The 24,223-nt window shown below is 48.9% G+C and overlaps 1 protein-coding gene across 3 annotated transcripts in view; it reads left to right on the forward strand.

Annotated features, from left to right (window-relative positions):
- Positions 1-24,223, forward strand: part of KANSL1 (KAT8 regulatory NSL complex subunit 1) — a 73,000-nt gene that overhangs the window by 41,919 nt on the left and 6,858 nt on the right. For 2 of the 3 annotated variants that reach the window (XM_026054472.1, XM_026054470.1), the window contains exons 3-8: positions 7,934-8,075; positions 12,030-12,133; positions 16,245-16,361; positions 17,589-17,784; positions 20,265-20,430; positions 23,725-23,910. In XM_026054472.1, the coding sequence (XP_025910257.1) occupies positions 7,934-8,075; positions 12,030-12,133; positions 16,245-16,361; positions 17,589-17,784; positions 20,265-20,430; positions 23,725-23,910 (911 nt within the window). Of the gene's footprint in view, positions 1-7,933; positions 8,076-12,029; positions 12,135-16,244; positions 16,362-17,588; positions 17,785-20,264; positions 20,431-23,724; positions 23,911-24,223 lie in introns of all 3 variants that reach the window. The other variant, XM_026054471.1, reaches the window with a different exon arrangement.

Consider the following 24,223-nt stretch of genomic DNA (forward strand, 5'->3'; position numbering starts at 1 on the left):
AACGCTGTGGAGCAGATTTTGGGAACAGATGCAATAGGGCTGCTAGGAGGAAGAGCAGCAATGGTGTGAGGTGGTGCAGGCCATTGCGAGGTGAATTCCCGTTCTTTCCACAGCTCCTAACCTTAACAGCCTTCTTAAAAACATAATATTCTGCTTAAAGCTTCTTAAAAGCCATTAAAAAAAAAAAAAACAAGCAAGAAGAGCTTGGCGAGCTCTCCAGTGCTGAAAGCATGGTTTCTATTCCATGTAATTCCCCATCATCTTTTCAGATGACCGTGGATTCACCAGTTGATGGAAGCGAGCTGTTCTTGAYGAGGAAGACAGTGCACGTTTTGACACGAGTCACTCAGAGGAGACTTTTATTGAAGGTCAAAACCAAGGCGCCGGTGGCCTCCACCTTGACTTGCACTGTGAAATCAAGGAGCAGCCAGGCTGAGGGAGAGGAAAGCTTAGGCTAGAAGATAGTTGGAAGGCCCTGTCCTGGAGTTGCTGTCCTGGGCGGTTGTGACATGGTCCTGAGCACCACGACATCTGCAGCACAAGGGTTTTCCAGGTGGACAAGGCAGCAGAGGTGGGAGGATCCACCAGGAAAGCRCTGCATATGTCACTACATGCTGGTCTCTGCCTGTTGTCTCGGTGACCAGATCCTCTCTCCTTGTTTCGGGTGTCCTGCGTGTGTTACACAAGCGTCCTGCTGTATTAGGGAGTGAGGGAGTGTTAAATATTTCCGAGCTTGGGATTGAGGTGTTTTTTCTCCCTGCCCTTGTGAACTTGGTCCCGGTGGTGGTTTGGTTGCTGTTGACTTGGTTGTCGGTGGGTTTTGCACGACACTCTTGTACCACGCTCACCTTCCACGTGGAGCCTCTCCCAGGGAGCTGGCATTCAAAACCTGACAGCTGCTTTTGCTGGTGGCAAAATTGAATGCTTTAGAGTCACGACCCACCCTGATGATGTTCTTTATATCCCTAAAACCACAGCTCATTAAGGGATCCCYGTTACCTTTCCAGGAGCCCCTTCTCCCGGCGTCTCCAGACGTGGGTGCTTTGGAGCCCCGGTGTTTTCCTGCAGGGCTTGGGGATGGGACCAAGGAAGGGCCCTTTCAGACACGGTGAGTGACTCAGCAGATCCGAAGTGAGTCACAGCTGCGCACAAAGTCCTGCAGGCCTCAGAGCCAGCAGGTCGGAGGCCCTGAGTTGTCATCATCACACACGAGGCTGGAATGTTAACAGCATTGATGCACAAGCTGAGGCGCTTGTGCGAGGCCTTGCACGACGTGGCGCTCTGCTCCTGGCTGATGTTGTGCTCTTCAGCTGCTCTGTTTTCAGCTGTTAGCTTCGTTTTTGGCAGCACCAGCAGCTCCCAAAGACAGCACGGGTATGTGCAGGAATTAAACCAAAATGCAAGTTTCTGAAGGCACGTTATTCCAACCGCCAGCAGCATTGCTGCACCCTGGAAATGGGAAATAAATGGGCGATGATCTTTAGTTTCCCGGCGAGCACAGTTTGTTTGCTGCGTTTGTGGGGATCTCTAGAATTTGCTCGCCTGTTCTCTGACCCTTTGCCGAAATTCCTTTTACATGGCACAGTCTTTTCCAAATACTGCGTTTAAAGGAAGAGGAACAGGTTAGGAGAGTGGTTTGGGTTTTACTTCTTTTTCTGAGAAGACTTTCTGAAACCATTTGCACTTGAGAAGTAGCTGCATTGCTTAGGCTCATAGCTAGTGATCTGGTTGTTCAGCAGTGTATTTGCGTGATGTTTTATTTAAGCTTCTTTCCCAAAAATGGTTTCTAGTGATTCTTCTTTTTACTATCCCAATTCTAAAGCAGTTAAAATTTGTCTTGTAGCACAGAGGAATCCTTCAGTAGGCGAAAAGAGCTGTTTCATGCAGCTGAATCACTGGGAGTGATTTGTGATACGGGGAGAGACCTTTGCCTGGGGCAGAGGCTTTGGCTGCAGCCCTGAGAGGGAAGGATGTAGAAGCTGAATTTGCATTAGGGAGCATCAGCTCTGGGCAGCCCAGTCGGGCCCAGCAGCTCCTTTCCCAGGGGCTCCCGTGTCCGCAGGGTGGGCTGTGCCAGGAGCTCCTTCCCACATGTGGAATTCRGACTCTGCTGTGTGCAATTGCTGCAGGCTATGAGGCCTCTGTCCCCCATCCTTTTTATGCAGCACTTCCAGGCATCTCATCTTTGAATGCTTGGTCTATACTGATATTTTGGTATTCTTTTTTAATAGAAATGAGTTGGAGATGCCAAAACAACCSTTTCATAACCTGATCCGAGTGACCGCTGCCCCGTAGACGAGCCCTACCCGCTGCGGCCGCTCAAGCAGGTTCCCCTCCATGCTGAAAGGAGGGCACTTGGGATCTCCTGAATTTCCATGCAAATTCCGGCTTCCTGGCCTGCGGCCCCTCTCGCCGGGGCAGGGTCTGGCCACCCTTTTCTGACAGACTCAGCAGCAAAATACCTTCAATTTTGTGCACCAGTTTCTTCTGAGCAGTGGGGGTTTTTCAGTGAGGAACAGCAGAAATAACTCCTCACTTCCAGCCTCTAGGGGCCTTCCTTTTTTTGCCTTTTTTTTTTCCCCAAAAGCTGCGATGAATGAACGAGGTTGAGGCTTGAACTAGATTTCGATGATTGCCGAGCACATGCTGGGAATCGAAGAGCCCTTGAGAAGCGGCCGTTTCGGTCCGCGGGCTGGTGTTCAGCTGAACAAATTGTTCACTTTGGCTCCTTCACACGCAGAAATGTTATGATCAGCTAATGAGACCGTTCTCGAGCAATTGGGGGGGTTCTCTTCCGCACTTGGAATCGTCACGCAAGGGGATTTGGCAGCGTTAATTCTGGCTCTGCCCCTCGATCCAGTTGGGATCTTGCTAATGGTCTAAAAATAGGTCTTGATAACGGTCTGAAATCAAATTTTGGTGGTCTGTTTTGGGAGAAGGAATATGAAGAGGAAGTAGGCACGGGAGCAAACTGGAAAATAGCTYGGAATTGGGTGGGAATCTCTTCCTTCATGAAGCATGACGAAAATGCAATGGAAAAAGCTGCATTAGTGTTGTGTGTGGAGGCTGATGCTCATAGACTTATTTTTGGGGATCAGAACAGTGGTGCTTGAGCAGAGCGTGTGGTTTTTGCTCGGACTTGTCTGCTGTTTGCCGAGTGCGTGAGCATTGGTGGTGGTTGAAGCGCGGAGCATCCRAAACCTGTCGGTGCTGGCATTTGGGGCCATCAAAATATGAGCAAAGCGGGGAGCAGGCAGGGTGAGGTAAGCTTGAACCTGATCTTAACGCTTATTTTTTGCAGTGAATGAACAAGAATTGATTTAAGTTAAGTTGTTTCTTGACGTCTCGCTGCTGTTTGGGAGTAGACCTAGCACCATGACATGAGACATGAGGTTAGCGTGAACGCAACACAACCTTCGCCCTCGGGCTGGGTAACGCAGGGAGAGCAAGCAGAATGGATGGGGGGAATTTGCTCTTCAGTAGAGCCGACGGCTGAATGTCACGAAGGGTYGGATTTGAAACCACTTCCACGGTGTTTGCAGACCTTGTTTCTCCCTACGGAAGGTCCTGGGTGGAGATGGGAGCTTGGTTCTGGAGCACTCCCTTTCTTTGTTCAAGCTGGCACCAGGATATGGCACCTAGTTAAGGACAATGACCTGCAGCAAACACAAGCTCCCGGAATGAGAAACGGGGAGTGTTTTGGCAGCGCTGCAGCAGAGCGGGACACGGAGCTCGGCACAGAGCTGTGAAAAGGAAGGCAGCTGGAGCAGCATCAGAAACGGAGATTAGTGCCATGATCTCAGGAATTGGGGTATTTGGGAATGACGGCTTTGGGTGCCAGAGCCCTGGAACAGGCTGCCCAGGGAGGCTGTGGAGGCTCCTYCTCTGGAGATCTTCAAAACCCACCAGGATGCCGCCCTGTGCCCTGTGCTCTGGGTGACCATGCAGGAGCCAGGGGGGTTGGACTAGATGATCCCTAGAGATCCCTTCCAACCTCAACCATCCTGTGATTCCGTCCCTTCCAACCTCAGCCGTTCTGTGATGCTGTGATTCTTCTGTAGCCGCAGTGCTGCCGAAATGGAGGCGCCGGGCCCAGGGGTGCTGTCCCCGCTGTCCCTGTGCACCCTGGCAGCACTGCAGGGTCACCTCAGCGTCCTCTTGTTTTCCCAGGGCCGTGGGTTCGCCCCGTGGGCCCCATTTGCCATAAGCACTGTGTGCCGGGGGCTCCAGGACGTTGTCCTTGTCTGTCAAGCTGAGTGCCAGGCCAGCTGCACACGGGGGCCTCCACTGGAAGGGCCGTGAATCCACACAGGGAGGGGATGATGATGATGATGATTATTATTATTATTATTATAATTAGCTGTATCTGTGCACCCTTTGCCTCAGTTGCTGTGGAATTCCCACCCTGCTCCTGCTTTGCCTTCCTGCGCTCGAGCTGCTTTGGTGCAAGTCTTGCCCTGCCATCTGTCCGTCTCCTCGAGCTCCTCGTCCTGCTTAGTCCCGACCCCCTCTTGGTCAAGTGCGTTAAATTCTTACCAAYTGTCACTTCTAGATCTCTGATGCCTAGAAAGAGAGGAAGGGGCTTGTTCCGCCTGGCCCAGCTGGGGGGATCCCCTTGGTGGCGTTTTGGGGACCGACTCAGAGCTGTCCTCGCTGGCGGCCGCTGCTTTCTAGGGAGAAGAAAGTGCGGCTCTTGGGGGTATTTGCAGAGATTAAAGCCCAAGTTGTTACCCAGCTTGTTCGCCCAGAGTGGATCGGCACGAGGAGGCCGTGCAGCCGCCGAGGGGTCATGGTGCTGCTGCTGAAAAAAAAGCCTCCAATCTAAATATTGAGGCCGCCGAGCCGCTCGATGCTGTTTTGGAAAGCGCGGCTGAGCCGTCATTACGTGGGTGCCCTCCTCCCTTGTGCTGCAGGATGGCTGTGGTGACGAGCCCGTCACCCTGGCCCTTTCCTGCCTCTAATGCTRTCTGGCGTCCCAGGGAGATTCCTGGACTAAGAGATGTCCTGCTCTCCTGTCCTCTGGACTCTCCTGTCCGGAGAGTCTGCCACTCCGTGTCGCTTAGGAATCTCRTTGAAGTCTTTATTTACCTCCCTCCCCTTGATTTCTATTTTCTAATTGCAATAAAAGAATGAAACTTATTTGCTGAAGGAGCAGGACGATGCTGCTGTTGTCTGGGAGGCACTTGGGTGACTTTGGAGGCTTTTGGCAACAATTTCCATCTTTTTCTAACCCCTTGTGGATCTCCGGGCGGCAGAGCTGAGGCTGCCGACCACGAGCTTGGSCCTCTTGGCTTCTTTCTTGTAAAAACTTCAGCCTCTGAATTATTTCTTTGTGGATTCAAAATCTGCCGCTCGGTAAGATGAAATGTGAATCAGAACCCGGCAAGTCCAAATAGTCCGCTTTATCTATGGATACTGGAAATGCTGTTCATGGAAGCAAAGATGGTCATTGCAGAGCCCTGGACTGTTTGAGTTTAAGTTACAAGGGAAAAAAAGACCACAAACGCTTCTCCAGTAAAATTGTCCTTCTGAATTTGAAATATTGGAAAAATGAGTAATGTGCTTTAGAAAGTCTTGTGGGAAGCTGCAGTATGAAAATGCTGTCAGGGTTGTGGGTGATTGAGGCAGAGCAGCGATGACAGAGAAACTGCTCTGCAAAAGGAGGGCAGGAGACGTGTGTCCTGCCCCGGCTCTTCCCGGCGCTCTGGAGGGGATGGCAGAGCTCTTCTCAGCGGTGACCAGTGACAGGACAAGGGGCAATGGGTGTGAGTTGCAATCCAGGCAGTTCCAGCTCCATGTGAGGAGGAACTTCCTCACTGTGAGGGTCACAGAGCCCTGGCACAGGCTGCCCGGGGAGGCTCCTTCTCTGGAGGTCTCCAAACCCGCCTGGATGCCGCCCTGTGCTCTGGATGTCCCTGCTGGAGCAGGAAGGTTGGAYTAGATGATCTCTAGAGCTCCCTTCCAACCTCAACCATTCTGGACTTCTGTGATTTCGTGCCATTTCGGAGGCAGGCTGGAATTTCCTTGCTGGGAAGAAGCCCCCTCTGCCTTCAAGCTTGCGTCACATTGTCCTCCTTGGAATAAAGCCTGACAAAGCCGGGGAGCGGGACTGAAGCGGCAGCATCTGATGACACTGGGTGATACTGGTAGCCACTGGCAGCGCTGTTAACCCCATGGTCACCCTGACCAGCAGGCAGCCAAACAGGACCTGCACTGGCACTTCTTGGAAAAGCCCTACATCCTTATCCAGCCCTGCCGTACATTGTTTGGGACCCTCCTGGCTTGGTGCCTCCGTGGGACCGATGGAGATTAAGAGCAAGCCTTGCTTTGGCACCTGTCTACCATCAATGTGAAATTTGTCACCGAATGCAAGTTCAGCATTGACGTTAAGAGCAAGAGTTTCCTATGGTGAAGGATTCCAGAAGAGCTTGAGCTCACCAAGGTGATTGGAAAATGGTCTTGAGGGAGACTTTCAAGGAGTATAGGCAGTTCCTGCGATTGCCCCTTTCTCTGGGAAGTCTGAACTGAAGAAGTGAAGCGGCCAGCGCAGGTTCAAGGAAGGCATCAAGGAATCAGTCAATCAAGGAATCAATCAAGGCATCAGYGCATCAAGMAAGGCTCCATGAGTTCAGCTTAGTCATTATTACTGCAGCTCCGCAGAGCCAGCTTGTTCTTTCCAGGGCTTCTGTATGAGACGGATGGAAGCTTGGAACACCCTGGTGCTTTTTCAAGCAGTCGCCTTGGTCATAGTGATGCTGGGTCATTTCTTCTAGGAATGTGGCCCTTGCTGCTCTTTTTTCACCTGCAGACAGCTCGTGCCCTTCAGTAGTAAATGTGCATCCACGGCACGTAATTCATTTAGCAGCACCTTGCATTGCACAAGCMATGGAGATTTGACATTGGGCAAGGAAATGCTGCTGAGGAGGGGGCAAGGGAGAGTACTTTRGGATTAATTTTGTGTTCCCAGTTACCTGGATGTGGCCAAGGCTCTGATGTCCAGGAACGCTCTAAGGAGGCTGAGTGGAGCCTTGGATTTCTGCACGTGTTGCCTTCCTGTGTTGTGCTGGGTTCTTTTCCTTTGCTTTCTGCTAAGTTGTTATGCACCTGCAGAATTTGGTATTTGATGCAATTTGGTTGCAATTTATGCACCTGCAGAATGGTATTTGGTGTTTCATGCAATTTGGTTGCAGTTTATGCACCTGCAGAATTTGGTGTTCGGTGCAGTTTGCTTGCAGTTTATGCACCTGCAGAACGGTTTTTGGTGTTTGCAGCACTGCTGCTGCAGGGAGGAAATGGGCCAGCACTTGCAAAGCGTGTGGCCTCCCCACGTGCTCACGCCACCGAGCCCTGGGGAGCAGAAGGGGCAGCTCGACGGTGGTTTGGTGTCTCGCTGGCTTCCTCATCTGCTGGGTTCAACCACCAGCAGCAGAAAGGGAGTTTGCCGAGCTCCRCAGCACCTCGTTGCAGAGGAGCAGCTTGAGCAGGGCCCCTCTCAGCCCTGGGGCTTGTCTCCAGGAGAGGTTTCTCTCAAAACCAAAGGGCTCTCTGTGTTGTGAAACTTGAATCGTGGCTGCACGTGGAGCCGTCCTTCAGGCCTGGTGGCAGATGTGCCTTTATAGAGAGTAAATTCAGGGTGGGAAGGCGGGTGAGTTTTCCTTCCAAGTGGTCTGGCAGATGTGGCCGGATAGGACTGGAGCTTGGCATGAGGTCTTAACACTTGTGTGAGCAGGACTCCAATCACTAGGTACCAAAAACTGCTTTAATGATGCTGTGTGAAGATAAGGCTTTTGCAGCTCATTTTGGGTTTAGCTGATTACAATTAATGATGGCTAGAGGTAACTTTCGATGTGCTGGACAGCTCTGCTAGGCTGTTTATGGATGGAGTAATGAAAACTGCTCCAAATAACCCCTTTCCCTCTTTTTATTTTTCCAGGAGACGAAGGGCAGAGTGGAGATGGGCAGCAGACCGTGCAGCCATCGTCAGCCGTTGGAATTGGCTCCAAGCCCATGTCTCCGACCTGGAATACCGAATCCGGCAGCAAACGGATATTTACAAGCAGATAAGAGCCAATAAGGTGAGGACCAGAAGTGCATCCGTACGTGCGCAGTTCAGCTCAGCCGGCCTCCTAATGGCTCCTTCCTGATGCTAAATGGTCCTGCCTCTCCCATAAAACACACTGCACACTTGTGGCTACGTCTAGTGTTATTTGGCATCCACTGAGTGTAGGTTTTTTTCCCTGTTTCAATAAAATAATCCAAAGAGAGCATCACTTTCTAGCCAGCATTTGAGTTTTCAAGGGAACTGTTGCTTTTGCATGCTGGTTGCTGCTCCCCACCATTCTGGCCATTGCCTTTTTTATTGGATTTTGTTTTCTTTCCTGTTCTTTCTTCTGGGGAGTAGCAGAAGATATGGGGATAAGGAACAGCAGAACAAGAGATTTACTGGGAAAGGGAGAGGACTGTGGAAGAAGTCAGTTGGAGATACGATCCCATATCACAGGCCTAAAACTGAGTCAGTATCATAATAAAATCTGTTTCTAGGTGCTGACCTTCTGCAGTGGAAGGTTTTTTTTCCAAACTTCCTCTTGGATAGCGTGAGAATGCAGGAGAGTAGAGAAGGGWTGAGGAAGGAACTGTTATTAAGGCTTATCTGCTCAAGCATGTGTAGCTAAATGTGAGGCCTGGGAGGGAGGAATGTCTGGAGTTTTAAACAAGAAGTGTTATGATATTGCATCATTTTATAGATCCTCAGGAACTGCGAATCTGGCAAACACTTTTCTCAAGCTGTACAGAGGGAATGATGAGAAGAGACTTGCAGGCAGGTAGAAAGGCCCAGGCAGGAGAGGAAAACTCTGCTCTTTTATGCAGCTATGTAGAAAAACAGGCAAATTGAGTGACTAACTGCAGTAAATGACTGGGTAGAAGAACACGGCTTACTGAATGGGTTACAAAATTGAAATGAGGGGAAAAGGTCTCTCAAAATTGGTCTGTATGTCAAATTAGAGAACCAGTTTCGGAAAGATTCATCTCTCTTTTGTCCTAAGAGAACAAATCTTGCAAGGTGGTTTCTAAGGCTAAAATGCAGAATTGTAAATCCTGCTGCAAAGTGCTTGTGGCAGTTTAAGAACTGGCAGGTATCAATAGGAGACCTTCACTGGAAGGTGAAGATGGGATTTAGGTCACCAAATAGACCAAGGTAGTGGAAAATATTTCTGTCATGAATGAAGAACGATCAAGATGTATTTGAGGTTTTCAGGCATCAGTTTTCTGTTAATTTATGAGCTGTTGTGGTTACTGTTTGATACTCGATAGGGGAAGGACCATCTGTGATTATAAAGCAAAAGTTTTAAAACTTGAGCATTTTGACATAGTGTTAGTTTACAAATGCCATTTATGGGAACATGGGAATGTTAAATTCCTCCTCGTTTTGCTAACGCTTTGTGGAGACCACCATTTGCACCCAGCTCTTCTTGTGTTGATGTCCTTGAGCTCAAGGATGCCTTGTCAAATATCTTTTTTCATTGAGGAAGAACTCTGAAAAAGGTTTGGGTTTTTTTTGTTTTTTTGTTTTTTTTTAAAGTAACTAGTGGTGAATAGAAAAGATGAGAGATTTCAGTGGCACGGGAGTCTTCTTGGAATGAGTTTGACTTGGAACTGTGCAAGGGCAACAGCTGGAGAAGCTGCAGACAGCGTGCTTTTTTTTTTTCAAACAGCATTGACTCTGGATTATTTGCAGCAAGGACAAAATATAACAAGGTTAAAGCGTGACTGCTGGAGCAATTCTAAGCTGCTGCTTAATATTTTTATTTAAGTTACATTTACATGTTGAGATTTAGATCACAACGTACCGTTGCAGGTAAGACACGTTGCTTGTCAAGTTAAAACAACGCTGGGACAAGGCGATTGCAGGTAACGTTGTGTTTTGAAGGGAGACTGCKACCTCTGTGTCCTGGCAGTATAAATGTGTTTTCAAACACATTTGGATCAGCTTGCTTGGAACTCACTAAAATGTGGAGGAAAACAACAATTAAGGGTGCGTGTATTGAATGCAGGTTGGGGAGTTTTCTGGCATTTAAAGCAGCGAGTTGTTGTGCTTTCTGCTCTGTGTTGGTTGGAGGAGTGTGTCCACTCACCCCGGGGACTGCATGTCCCCAGTGGTAACATGGTGGGCTTGTTTCTTCTCACAGATGTCCTTTCTTTGGACTTTTTTAGAGATGGGGTGGCCTGATGCTGGGACCAACCCCCCAACACAGCAGCCTTGTGCCTCCCTTAGTGTGGGTGGCAGAGCAACGAGCAGTTTTCCTCTTTCCTTACAAGCTTCCTTCTTGCACAGCTGAAATAAGGGGAGAATGTCTTAATTTGTGCCATCAATTGAAATGTGGAGCCTGGGGCTCCTTCGAGATGAAGCTGGTGGTTTGCACACCGCTTCTGGAGACGAACGTGAACAAGGAAAGGGCTTCACCCTTTCAGTCACGTCCCTCCATGTTAGGGAACCCAGGGGGAACCACTGGGAGTTAAAATCACTCAGGATGGGAAGAGTGGAAAAAGAGTTGGGAGGAGCCTCGCGTTGGGGGCGTTTGCAGCAAGTGTCACGCGAGCATTTCCTCTTCCAATCCGTGCTTGGATGTGCCGGGCGTTGGGCGCAGGAATTGCTGCCGCTGTCGCTGGGAGGAGCYGGGCGCTCGGCGGGAGGAGCTCCCCAGCACCTCGGATTGGGCAAGTGACAAACTTTTAAACAAAGAGACAAACTTTTAAATCCTCACGGTATTGGGAAGCAATTTCGGCTCTTTCCTGAGGCGCAGAGCCAGCTCCGCTCATCCTCTAGCCTTTCAACCAAAGGCTAACTCCTCGGTAGCTCTTTCTCTTCCTGATGCACCTGCTTCTCCATCTCCTTTTGTCTGAACACAATAGAAGCCCAGGTGTTTTGCAGAGGGTCAAAAGGAGGCAATTTCCCTGAGTGCAGTGTTCCATCTAGTTGCCGCTTTTTCCCTTTTTGTGCCACTTGTCCCCTGTACTTGACACCTGGTGAGGACCAAGCTCTCTGCTGCTGAAGCCTGGCCGAAACGGTCTCCAGGAGCAGAAGGTGGTGGCTTCTGGAGATGAATTTTCAAGAGTGCAGGAAAAAACAGCAGTATTTGCTTGGGCTCCCAGCTCCTCTCATCTACTGAATGTCCTTCTGGGCTCTCGGGATGTAGAAACTCATCTTTGGACTTACTTTAGAAGCTGGTGATTTCCTCATTACTCCTCAGAAACTACTGTTTGACTGTTCCTAAGTAAACCAAGCCTGAAGTATGGGGTACCAAGGTGTTTCTGGAAAGCCCCTGATGAGCTCTGTAAAAGATGAGCCACACRAGATGTGAGTTGCCAGATCCCTTCGCCAGAAGTCGGCTGCGAGGAGACGAGTRCTGCCCTTCGGGGAGCTTTGCTGGCAGGAACAGCAACAGGAGGACACACRGGAAGGGTGATAAAGCAGCGCTTTGCCCCGTGCTTCATCCTGCTGGGTCTATAGCATGTATATAGGAGATATTTTCTCCCCTTTCTGAATTTTGTAAATGTCTCTTTTTTTGAAAATTCCRCTCTGAGCACCGAGTTTTGGCACCTGCTCCAAAGGGCTTGGCCATGGCAGCCCGTTGCACTTAGTGTTATTAAAGCAGCCGTTTCCTCTCTGCCCTGCACTGGGATGTGCCGTGGGTTTTGCTGGCAGAAAGGAGCTGCCAGGCAGAGAGCAATTGGGAAGGGGGGAAAAGAGGTGGGCAGGGAATAGGCAACTATGGGGCAGCAGTTCTGCCTCCTGCCTGCTATCAACGGGTCCAAGGCCTGGGATCTGGCTTCAGCCACTGTCTTCCCCTTGGAAGTTCAGCCTTGGCATCAGGAAAACCTAGGCAGCAGGGGTTCAGCTGGCATCATGGCTGCAAAACAGGGGCACGCGAGCTCTGCCACATGGTTTTCATTTCCGGCCAGCRATGGATTTGCAGCTCCCCTGCTGAGCCCAAGGAATCCCCGCTTAATTCCTCTTCCCTCTTTTTCAGGGGCTAATAGTTCTYGGTGAAGCGTCGCCCCCTGATCCTGCGGTAGATGAGGCGTCCCGTCCTGTTAGTACTGAAGTTAAGCTGGAGCCTGGGGCTGACCGGCTGGTAAGTACCAGCAGCAGAAGTGACTCTGTGCAGACCCACCACATTCGTGTCAGACCTGAATCCAAGGGTTGCCTGTGGTCGGGAAGGTGGAGAGAAGCACCTGCCTCTGCAGAGGCTCCTCGCTGTGCGTCTGCACGTGGGGACTGCAGAGCTGTTGGGCTGCCTCCTCCCAAGTGCTTTGGGAAAGGGTTATAGACGATACAAGCACCTTTTACACCAGAATTCCTTGGAGTGCCTTCGGAATATGCCTTGCATTTTACAAAGCTTAAAAATTCTCACTAATTCTTCCCCTCTAGCAAAAGCACGTCAAACTGCGTAATTAGCAAAGGCTTCTCACGACGTAGYTATTAATATCTGCCCGAGTTTTACCCCGTAGAAAGGCAACTAATGATCTCAGTGAGATGCACTGGAAACTATATGGAGTGCCAGATATTTATTATTTAATGCAGAACTGTAGGTCTCGGAGTAATGGCTTGATGGTGCTGTTCTGTCTGGCTGTGATTACTTTTCATCCTGGGGGACACATCTACGTGTGGAAATGGAGGCTTTGGAGGTTGCAGAGGAGTAGGAGGAGGAGGGTGGTCCTCAGTATGGCTCATGCTCCTGCCAGGCGCCTGCCGCTTCATCCTGCTGCAGCCTCTGGAGAGAAAGGGAGTTTTGTTGCAAGGAGTAGCAGCATCACGAGCCAAAATTCAATGTAGTTGCTACAGTTAAGAGAGATGCGTACAATAAAAAGCTAGAGACACACATGCTGCATTTTGTCCTATCGTGGGTAAGCCCTGTCAGGGTTCTGCTCAACAGTAATTGGAAATACTGTGGAATTGTTAATACTGCTGGACTGCAGGCRTTGATACAGGCGACCGTAATGAGATGTGTCCTTGTTTGACGTGTGCATTTGGACGTTGGGAGTTGAAGTCTGTAATTAGCAGATGAGCTCAGCCCCCAGACGCAGCTCTGCAATTTGGTGCAACGAACGGGTTGCTCCCGCAACTGCAAGAGCCGCTTGGGCTCAAACCGGAGTGGCGCCGGAAGAGCGGCAGGAGGCTGGAGAGCGGCGGCGGTGACGGCAGCTCGTGCGGATCACGAGTGAAATGGAAGCATTACACAGCGTCTGCCTTCGGGGACCGCCGCCGTCATCGTCCTCCTCACATTATGTTTTAACCCCAGAAGTGCTCAGACAGTAAAATAAAACCACTGTGACAGCATCCTCTGATCCTCTTCAGAAACCGTAAGCTCCTTCAGGGACGAGTTGGCTGTTGCTGAGAGCTAATCTGCAAAGAGCAGACTGATAATAGAGATAAACAATCACATTCGACGACGATAGGAAGAAAGTCTTGTTTCTTACCTATTTGTTGAAATCAGGATGTTTATCTGACACAAATCTGTTTTCTGGGCCTGCAGGAGGAAGGACTGTGTCCTTTTTTGACTTTGGTCCTACACCTGTGAGACGTTTTCCATAAATACCTGCAATGAAAAATAACATTTTCAATGTACAGTCAGCACCGGGTTGCTACCTGGCACCTTCTGTGTAGATACTTTTGCAGTTCCTCTAGCTGCTTTGGAGGATAATTGCTCTTGAAATGGATTTTTCTTTTAATTCCCTTCCCGCACGTGGCAACTGGTAAAGGTGAGCAGGTAACCTCGGGCGGGAGGTGTCAGCCCCAGGAAACGCTGCCTTGGGGTGCAGACAATTTGCTGCCACAGGAGCATTTGTCCTAAATGCGCCYTGCTCATCAGGGTGGGGTATTGAGTCAGACGATGGATCCTCTCGGAGCCCGGATCGAGTGCGGAGACCATCGCTGTTGCAATGGGGTTTTGCCRGAGGGGTCTCCACCATAGGCCTCTTTCGTGCCTGTTACTCAGTGCTTTGCGTTTCACTTTTTCTGAGAGCGAAGCAGGAAAGGAGGAGGGAGCTGCTGTGATGTAGGATAATGGGAGTAAATCCATCACGGCTCATTCCTGGCTCTTGACTGCTTGGTTCYCCTCCGCTCTTAGGTATCTCCCTCAGCTGGAGCACTCTGCATTATAATCTGCAGTGCGTGTCCTAAGGCATTGGCCCGACATGTGGAGTAGGCTTKATAATCCCTAGGAGGAATTAATTACAGGGCTTTATGAAGAAGGCCTAGAAATGCCTGTTGTCAACACTCGATTCATAACTGCAGGTTCCGTGTGTGAATAAACGTGGGGAATTTTGCCTGAAGACGGGAGTATGTGAAGCCCTGAAGAAATAATAGCTCATCTGTTGCTCCCTGCTCATTATTTGAYATGCTGCTGAGCTCAAAATTCTTAATAATAGACGAGAGAAGCTGTTGGTGATGCTGCTTGGTCGGACTTTGCGTTTAGGGGTTTGATGAAGAGAGAAATTCTGCACAAGACTCCGTAGAGGCCTTCCCGGTGCTGAGTCCTGACCTGAGCCTTATCTCCTTTAAAAGTCTGGAGATCATAAAGACCTGGACTTCGAGACTCTAAATGCACCCAAAACGTGCAGTAGTTGGCATCCTGCTTATCCATCCCGTTAGGAACTATCCCTCTCCGGAGTGTTTGGATGAGCCTGGAACGCCTCTGATAAAAGCAGCTTTGCACTGACGTTTTCCAGCTCCTCCTCGGGAAGGAGGGGAGGTCGTCCCAGGTTCCCGGCTTGAACAATCGAGCCCGAGTTCCTGGAGAAGCAATTCCTCCTCTTGCTGGAGAAGCAAATAAATACCCCGTTTCAAAAGAGCTTATGAGTCATGCGGACCGCCCTCCTGAACCGTGCGTGCCTCCAAAGGAGCCAGCATGTGATTGCCGAGCTTGCCAAAAAGCAGAGGGAAAACGGGCAGCCCRCGCGCTGACTTTGCTTCGTCAGGGTTCAGCCTCCTGCAGCGCTCCCTCACCCGCAGCGTTTGCTCCCAAATACCCCACAGCTCAGCCCCGTCTCCRCTTCCCTTTGGGAGAAACCATCTCCCCAGCAGAAGCAGAGGAGCCAGTGGGGTTCCTCAAACAGCAACAGGCAGAAATTCTCCGTATTGTCATGAACTGCCTTTCCCTGAGCCCGGACCTGGCTCATGCTCCTGGAAACAGTTAGTCCCGCGCTGCTGCGGCCTGAGTTTTTGCTTGTTGAGAGCCTGGCAAGTGATGATAGCTCCATCTTACAGCGTGCCCGAGCTTTGGAGCGGGAGTATGTGACAAAAGGGACTGACTGACGGGCTCCCAAATAGCTCATAGTCGTACTTTTGTTTCTGTCCTTTTAGCCAGTGCTTGAAATGCATCGCAAGCAGGGAGAGGTCCAGCTAGAGAGGCCTTGGCAGTGGAGGTAGGAAGTGCTGCAAAGAGAGGGTTGGAGGAAGAAATGAAATTTAGTCCCAGAGACGCTGTCCCTCACCAGGGAACAAGGAGGTTGGTCTACATTTCAGACTGAAGGGAAGAGAGGAATATAGTTCTTTAGCTTAGATTTTGTTTATTTTTCCCTGAGAAAGGTCTTTCCAGCAAATGCTTTCTATGAAACAGCTTTGGATTTACAGGATTGCCTTGTTTAGATGCAAAAAAAAAMCCCCACAAGTTTCCCAAATACTGATTAAAAATACCTGAAAAAAGTCCTATTTGGACCATGTTTGCACAGGTTACTTAGGCCTTGTTTCAAATGCAAATTCAACTTTGCAGGTCAATTCTCCRCTCCCTTCCCTCCCGTTTCCCCCAAAGGGCTTGGACCATGTGGCTGCGAAGCTCACGTGCATAGCATGGAGCATCAAACTTGAAAAGCAGCCKGCAAGGATCACGGGTGGCTTTGAGCTTCTTGGCACTATTAAAGCTAAAATCTCCTTCGAGGCCTCCCTGCTCAGTTTGCTTTGTTGTTGGCAGCTGCATGTTTCATACTGAGGGAGCAGCTACCTGAGGGGAACTGAAATTAGGTGTCAAAACMCTTTGTGGATCCATCCACTTGCCAGAGCTGCTGGCTCTGAAGCACTCACCCCTCCAGTCCCCTTTTTCCCCACTGACTTCTGAACCCATGATTAGAAGTTGCATGTGGAAACCCATAGCTCTGGTGCAGAATCCTCACCTGGAAACTGGGGATGAGGAAGTTGTGTCTGGTCAGGAAGCTTATTTGTGATTGATCTTTCTCATCTTTCCTTRGGGTGTTTCTGGATCCCAGCCATTGGAGAACCTGGGCGTTTCTGCTGCAAATATTCCTGAATCCCATCCTGCCAAGCCCTGCGGAGCACCGAGACCCGTCAATGGAGTTATTAACACGTAAGGTTCTTGCATATCATGCTGGTTGGTAATAACTGAATTGGTAACTGTTAAAATGATTTCTTTCTGAAAAAGTAGATGCYACTGCTGGTTTCAGTAGCAGAAGCTGGAAGCTTCTGTCTTGGAGGAGACTATTTGCATGAGGTTTTGTGCTGCATTATTTTTCTGAAAATGGTGCTAAACTAAATTTTATTTACATGAACAAGCTTTGCAGGACACCATGGAATGACCATTTCTTCACAAGTATTTTTAATAGACTTGCAAATTGTATGATTCAAAGGTACCAGAAGACTGCTTGCAATTATTTTATAAAATATCTGTAACCACTGCACCACTTCTCCAGAGATGCTGAGGACCCTAGATCCCATTGATTTCAGCAGGAATAAGTTTCTGTAATTTATTTGTTCCTCCAGGTTGTTTCAGTTGGACAAGATTTTGTTTGTTTGTTTGTTTGTTTGAAGTGAATGAATAAAAAAAAAAAGTGAGAAATTTTCCTGCAGTGCAGGGTTTCAGAGCAAAACAACTCACAGACCTTTCACACCGAGTGCCTTGAAGTTCTGGTGGTGGCTGGTGAACTGTTGCCAGGCTGTCTGCGTCTGCTGCGATGCTGCAGCGATGCAGGGGGAATGAGCACAGAAAGCACCACTGCAGCAGCTGAAACACTGCGGGCTCTGCCAGAGCCTGTAGCCCTTGAACTAGAGAGCCTTAGACCACAGGGCTTTCATGCTTTGCATTTTTAGATATGAAACACTTGTAAAATATACATGAAAAGGCGCTGGCTGGGGAGCTGTGCTGGGATTTAGTAGCTGGCAAAGTGCATCGATAGCGCAGTGGGGCAGGGTTAGTGCTTACGGACAGGAAATCTCATCCTGTATAAAGCAGGAAGGTTAGCGTGAACGTTGTGCGACCTGAGTGTTAATCAGACTCGAGTTGGCATCTAGGGTACGTGGTGTGTTGTTTTGAGGAGGCTGAATTTTAGGATCAAAGCTCTTCAGGGCAAGAGTTAGGCTAAACAGGGTCTTGAGAGATGGGAGAGCATGTGGAAACTGACCAAAAATAAAACCAGCATTAGAGCTGGCTTAATCAACCCTGTTTCCTGGTGAAACTGTAATGCTTTTAATTTCACTGCTCAGAGTTTTTCTGAATTGGGAAACTGGTATTGGTGGGTAAAATAGGGTGGCTGAATGAACAAAAGCATCTTTCTTAACCTCTTCTCTTCTTGGGCAGTCTTCAGTCTGGCTTGGCAGAACATACTCAGGGAGACGGCCCGGAAGCTGAGGAGCTCTTGCATAAAAAGCAACGACTGAACCTGGTTTCCTCGTCTTTTGACGGGACATGCGTAGCAGCTCGCACGCGCCCCGTCCTGAGCTGTAAGAAGCGACGGCTTGTTCGACCCAGCAGCATTATGCCTCTGTCCAAAAAGGTTGGTACTSTTGTGTCTCTTTTTTTTTCTCTTTTGATGGTTTTTCTTTGCTATTTCAAAAGCTCCACACCTTGCAGCCTTACTGACATGTTAATCCAGTGCTTTTACTCTTTGCACATAGTGGTCCCCTTGCTTTGAGAAGGTTTGTGGCAATAAAGAGAATGACTCAGGCTTTGCTTCGTTTTTCTTTTTTTAAATTAAAAAAAATAAAGTGGAAAGAAGAGACCTGTGAAGTTTCACGGGCTGTTGGACAAGTGAAGGAGAAGCTTTTAATCTGTTGGGAATACTTCAGTCAGTTATCGCTGTGGAGGGAAGATGCTGAGTTAGGAGACAGGGGAATTTCTTTTTTTAAAACCAGTCACCCGGAGCATCTTCCTGAATACTTCAGTTTGGTCAAATCTGAGCAGACTGAGTAAAACTTTGGAAAGTCAAGTATGAAAGGCAATATTCTTGGAGCAATAGGGTAACACAGACCCAGGAACTTGCTGCTACTTGCTCAAAGAAAGACTGCCCAGGGGTGGGGTTAGGCTGCCAGCGCACGAGCTTTAGGGAGATGCCCTGAAAGCAACGTGTTGATCAGCAAGATAGATTCTCGCTCAGCTGAGTTAGTTCAGAACTGTAAAGGGAAAGGAGTTAATTGGGGTATTTCCAGTTGAGCTCCGCAGTGAGCGCTTGCAAGAGCATCAGTGATTTGGAAGATGAGGAAATATCCCCTAGCTGGKGCTGACTTGTGCACTGTTTGAGAAAGGGGCTGCTGATTGTCTCTTAGCTCTTGCTTGTCTTCGTGAAATCTGTTAAAAAATCAGAGAGAGATCAGAAGTAGCTCCAAAAGAGGGAGCCAGATAGCACACCTGCTTCAAYAGACATCACCCGTAACTCTGTAGTGTTCGCCAAACATGAATACAGTCTCATTCAAATTGATTTAAGTCGGGACAAGATGTCTAATCTTSTGCGACAGGCTGGGACCTGTGGTCATCAACAGCCTCCCTGTGCCCCAAAGCACACTGCTTTGTCCCTGCCCTGTGCCAGGCGTCTGTCTGAACCTCCTAGGCAAGCTCTTTCAGTGCTTACTAGTCTTGTTCTCAGAGAGCAAAACCAAGCAAACCAAAGTTGTTAGTACAAGCTGCCTTTCCTTGTCATTTGAAGTCTTTTCCCAGTGGTCCAAGTCCTGGTATAATTTGATTACCTCCATTCCTCCTCCCTATAGCTCTCTCCATATTTTGGAAGTTAATGTGATAAGTCCTAAATGGGTCGTCCCTACCCTAAGCAAACGCAGATCTTTCCGTTTTTCCATAGTCAGGTTTCCTGGAACTTGTTATTTCTTGCTTTCCTCTGCATTCTCCCCCATTCGGTCCATATATTTCTTGAAACGCGCAGCCAAAAGTGGGTGCAGCCCTCCAGCTTACCCATGACTAACACTAAGCAGGCTGGAAGATTACGATTACCTCATGTGTCTTGCAGAGCCATCCTGTTTATAAAGCCCTCTGGGGCATTAATTCTCAGTAATAGTGTGACACTGCTGATTCATTCTCCTTTTCTGCTCCATACCAACCACCAGATCCTCTATGCAGAGCTGCTGCTCACTTAGCTCTTCCCCCTCCTTCACCAGTCACCAAAGTGTGTCTGCCAACATGCAGCTTGTTGCATTTGCCTTTACTGAATTAGGTTTGGGTTATTTTAGATCTTTTTTTGTGTGTGATTTGTAACAATAACTGGGATCTGTACCTTTTCCTTCAGGGTGCTCACAACCCTTCCCTGCTCTGGTGTTATCTGCAGGCTTGAATGAGGGAAGAGATAACGTCTTAAAGTTGTTAAGGGAAATAATACTAGGTTTAAAACAGACTTTTAGAGGATCCAGTTCAATATATCCTTCCATTTTGACAATTGGTTAACTGTCTCGTACAGTTTTTACACCAGGTTGTGCATCTGCACTACCATCGTTTTCTATTTATTAAAAAAAAAAAAAAAGGAAGTGCGTAAAAAATGGTCTATAAACCTGTGAATTGAAAGTCCTATCTCTTGCTTTAAAAGAAAAACACAAGATTGAAAAACACCCATTTTCAGTGTGCAAAGACGTCCCAGTAAGTGTCAGGCCTTGGCACAGTGATAGCTCTCAGACTTGTCTGAACTAGAGAGGAGCTTTTCTCCTCTCTGAGAACTGAATTGTGCTGCCCCATGGTTTTTAAAATGAAGTCTTCAGTCTGGGTAAAATATATGTTTTTAGTCAAATTTTGTAGGTGTTCCATCATGTTTGTGCTGGTGAGGACTAGTCCTCAATTGTTTTTTCGGTGCAGAAAGCATCCTGTTTTGAGTCCAGACTAAATCAGTTTGATTAATAATAATGACTAAATCAATATGATTAATGATATTAAAAAAAAAAAAAAAAATCCCGATTTTTCTGAAGAACCCTCAGAAATGTATGAGGAGAGCCCTGAGACCTGCTGACCTCTGATACCCTGGAATTTTTCTCCCCTTGGCAGATCCATCGTAATAGCCTGGCACGATGTAGCTGCGACGTGAACCCTTCCTGCGCCCTGTGCGGCACGCGGAGCTCCACAACCCTGGAAATCCAGTACGATGCCCCTTTGCTGGAGCGGCTCTCCCAGCTGGACTCGTGTATTCACCCTGTCCTCTCATTCCCTGATGGTGAGTAAGCGCCGCCTCGCTCGCAGAGCTGCAAGGGCAGCTTGCAGAACTGCATCTGGGGATGGATGCTAAGGATCTACGGTACTCGGGCACGYGTTGGAGCCTGCTCCTCCAAACCGGCGCATCTGTCTTTGATCAGCATCCAAGGGAAGTGCAGATCTGCTCAATTCAGTCTCTATGAACAGATTCATCCTTCTGCCAATGGTTGGAGGAGYGTGACCTTTAGAGGAGTAAATGTCCCCTTGAGGGAAAGCGACGTCCCTGCCGTCTGCGCTGTCCCAAACCCGTTGTTTCCACATAGTTAGTTTATTTAATTCCAAATAGTATAGTAAATTTAGTATGGTTAGTTCCAAATAGTTGGTTCCACAGAGTTGGTTTATTTGTGCAGAATCACTTGTGGACTGGTTYAGGTTCTGGAAAACTTGTGTGGTTTGTAAATGACCATATGTAGATCAGCGGGCGCAGGAAGAAGAGATGCTTCCAGTAGGACCTTCMTTTCCCTGTGGTAGGCTTTCAAGGTCAGTCATCGCTAAAAGCAGTAACTAACCCACCCTGTTCTGTGGGACACTCCTAGACTTAGWAGATAGGGAACTTTCGCAAGGGCATGGGGACAGTAATTTCCAGTATTTTTTGCTTCCTAAGCGCTAATTTAAAAACAAGCCTCATCTTTGACCAAAAATGATTGGTGTGCATGAGATCAGTTTGGTGTCCATCCATCGTTTCTTTCCTCYGTTGGTAAAAATACTTCCTTCACCAGCAGTATGTTAAAGCAGACTGAAACTAGTAAATTTAGTGCTATTTTAAAAGCAAAGTCTACCTCTTCACCTAAGCTGTGTTAATGAGTGCTAAAGGAGCTTAAATTTCCTCCTCAGGAGCTCAGTGTGTCATTTCCTGATTTCACAGTGATTATCATCTTCTGTCGGCAGTCTTAAATTAATATTGCAGGAAGCAGTGGAGAAGAAACCTGCTACATGTGCAGTTAATCATGCAGCAGGCCAAGAACCTCATCCAGCACTTTGGATGCCTTGTGCTTAGGTCAACTACAGCCAGTGAATGTCTTCAAGGATCTGCACGAGATGAAAAATCGTGGTTTTGAAACCAGCTTTGAAGCCACCAAAAYGATGCGAATTGGTTGGGTTGGTGGGCAGAGGTTCTACTGGGGCTTCCTGGAGATATGTATAATTTCTGTATAGTTCTGTATAAATGTGGTAGAGGAAGTAGAGCTGTGAGCATGTGCTGACTTTTGCTTTGGGTCCATCTGTCTTGGGCGCCTTCGGCACCAGGAGACAGGGATCTCTGGTCCATTTTGCCAAGGACAAAATTGCCAGGCATCCCAGGAGGAAAAAGATCATTTCTTCCTCTGGCCAGTGGGTGTTGTGGCTTTCAGGCCGCTGCATTTGTGCTTCACGAAGCGCTTTGTTCCCTTCCTTTCAGCTTTTCATCCGATTTCTAGGCAGGAGTTTGCAGATGATGCAATAACCTTGGGAGGAAGGCTGGGCGCTGGGGCGCTCCGGCTCAGTGCGATTGCCATCTGCCGGTCCTCGGGAGACCTGCAGCACCCAGGGAGGAGGAGGAGGAGGAGGAGGAGGAAGAGGAGAAGTGATGGTGTCGCTTGCATGTGCAGCCTCTGGTGCAAGCGATGCTGACAGGATGGTGAAGGAAACAGAAGATATTCTCAGGAAATCAGTTGTCTTGTGTTTCTTTTCTCCCCTCTCTCTTCAGTGTGGCCTCTTCTTCAGCACATGTGTGGGCTGCTGTGGACAGGGTATTTTCTGTATTTTTCTGTAGTTTCTGTAGAAGGCAAAGATGAGCAGAGAACTGAGGTGGTATTCAGAAAGCCAGATCACAGCAGTATCCCAGTGCTGCAGCCTTGTTAGCTGCATGGCAAAAGGACCACGGTGGACCTTCTTGGCCATGTGCCAGCAGAGCAGGAGTGGTGCCTGAAGAGCTGCTGTCGTGCTGCCATCTGCCCTGCACTGGGCTAAGCCAGAGCGCTGTCCAGACACTCTCCCTGCAGCTCTCTAGGCTTCTTCCTGGGCTTGAAGCTCCCACCATTAGTAACATCAGCCTCCTGCCTGTGCTCAGCCAGCAGGCCCTGCCCTCTTTGCCTKTCCTGGCTCTGCTGGGGCTTTCCCACTCCCTGGAATTGGTGGGAAGTTTTGAAGGTGTTCAGATATCAGTAGCTGAGACTCCTCATAGGACTCAAAAAAGCTTCTCAGGTTGTTCTCCGAGATTAGCTAGATACAGTTTSTCAATCCCTCGGCAGTTTGCAGCCGCCTTGACATTCCCCCAGCAAGCATGGGTCTTGGAAAGAGCTTTATCTCCAGGTAGGGCCTGGGAGGGTTCCTCTCCAAGCAGAGTCGCATCAAAGCCTGGTGAAAACGTCCTGTGAGCTCAGAGGAGAGGGATCTCCCTGGTTGTAGCTGGGTGGCTCTTGCTGCTTTCAGCTCCCAGTCRAGGTGACAGTTGGAGCTTGCAGGAGGCTCTGTTTAGCTGGTAGATGGGACCTCCTACCAGTGCAGCCTGGTGCATGGGGCTCTTTGGGGTAAACATTTTCCCTGCAGCTGGAGAAGGGAAGCTGGTGTCTCAGTAGTTCTCCTGTTAACCCTGAAGGTTTTCATTATTTCTGTGAGCTGGGATTTGACCCCCAGAGGCGTAACACAGGTCCGGGATGAGACTTCTACAGCAGCATTTCATGGWCAAACCTGAAGTTTAAGGCTATGAGCACGAAAGGAAAGCTTTGTGGGACTTCAGAGGCTAAAGTAGTTTGCTGGTCCAGTTAATGGTTGTCACAGGCTAAGCTATAGGGTAAGCTATCAAGAAAAACCACTGAATAATCTCCTTAGCGTTCCAGCTTTCTGTTGAAGGCAGGAGGGCAGAGGACGACAGCACTTGGAGGAACTGCAGCTTGGGGAGTGTGGGCAAAGGTAACATCTGCTGAACATCACAGCAGAAYAGCATCCCTGTGCTAACTGTGAAGAGCGCCTGGAGGAGGATTCAAGAGGAACGGGCACTGCAGGARTGTGTGAGAAGGGACAGGGGCCCAAGGACAGGATCTAGGCGCGTCCTGAGGACACATGGAAATTGCTGTGCTCCTTAACTTGTGGTGTCCAAGAACTGGTTTCTAAAGCTGCAGGTTACCCCTGAGCAGGAGGGTAGCAGGCTTAACTTTCAGGGTAACTGTCTCCTACCTTTGTTGAGGGCTGCTCTTACTGGGGAACAGGGAGGTGATTGTGGTACCACTGTTTTTTGGTGTGTAATTTAGTGAATTTGAATGTCGATATCTTCCTGCAGATGTGCCGACAAGCCTCCACTTCCAGAGCATGTTGAAATCACAGTGGCAGAACAAACCCTATGAGAAAATTAAAGCTCCCAAAAAGCTCTCGCTCAAGCACAGAGCCCCCATGGCGACCAGCAGCCTGTCTGACCCTGCTCGCAAGGATCGTCACAAGCTGGTGAACTCATTCTTCACTGCAGCCAGTAAGTCCTGTTTCTACCTTGGGCGTAGAAACGTTGACTAGTTTTTTACCTTAAAGCAGTGCAGTCTGGAGGAGAGAGGATGAAATGCTGGGGTATCACAAGGCCGAGGCTGAAGGTAAARCGCATGCAGGTTGTGAAGCCCAGGCCTTGTCTCAGTTCCTAGGGACCTCGTCCTGCTCAGTCTGAGCCAGTGCTCATACTGTTCTCCTAGCATGGGCAGTGCTGCAGCTTGTTTTGGACTGCCTGCATCTGTCCAGTGCTACGATGGTGTTGAGCCTGACCTGTCTGGATAGATGGAGCTGATCAATTCTGC

Source organism: Nothoprocta perdicaria, unplaced genomic scaffold, assembly GCF_003342845.1.
Source record: "Nothoprocta perdicaria isolate Ctin4 unplaced genomic scaffold, notPer1 scaffold_121, whole genome shotgun sequence".
Classification (NCBI taxonomy): domain Eukaryota; kingdom Metazoa; phylum Chordata; class Aves; order Tinamiformes; family Tinamidae; genus Nothoprocta; species Nothoprocta perdicaria.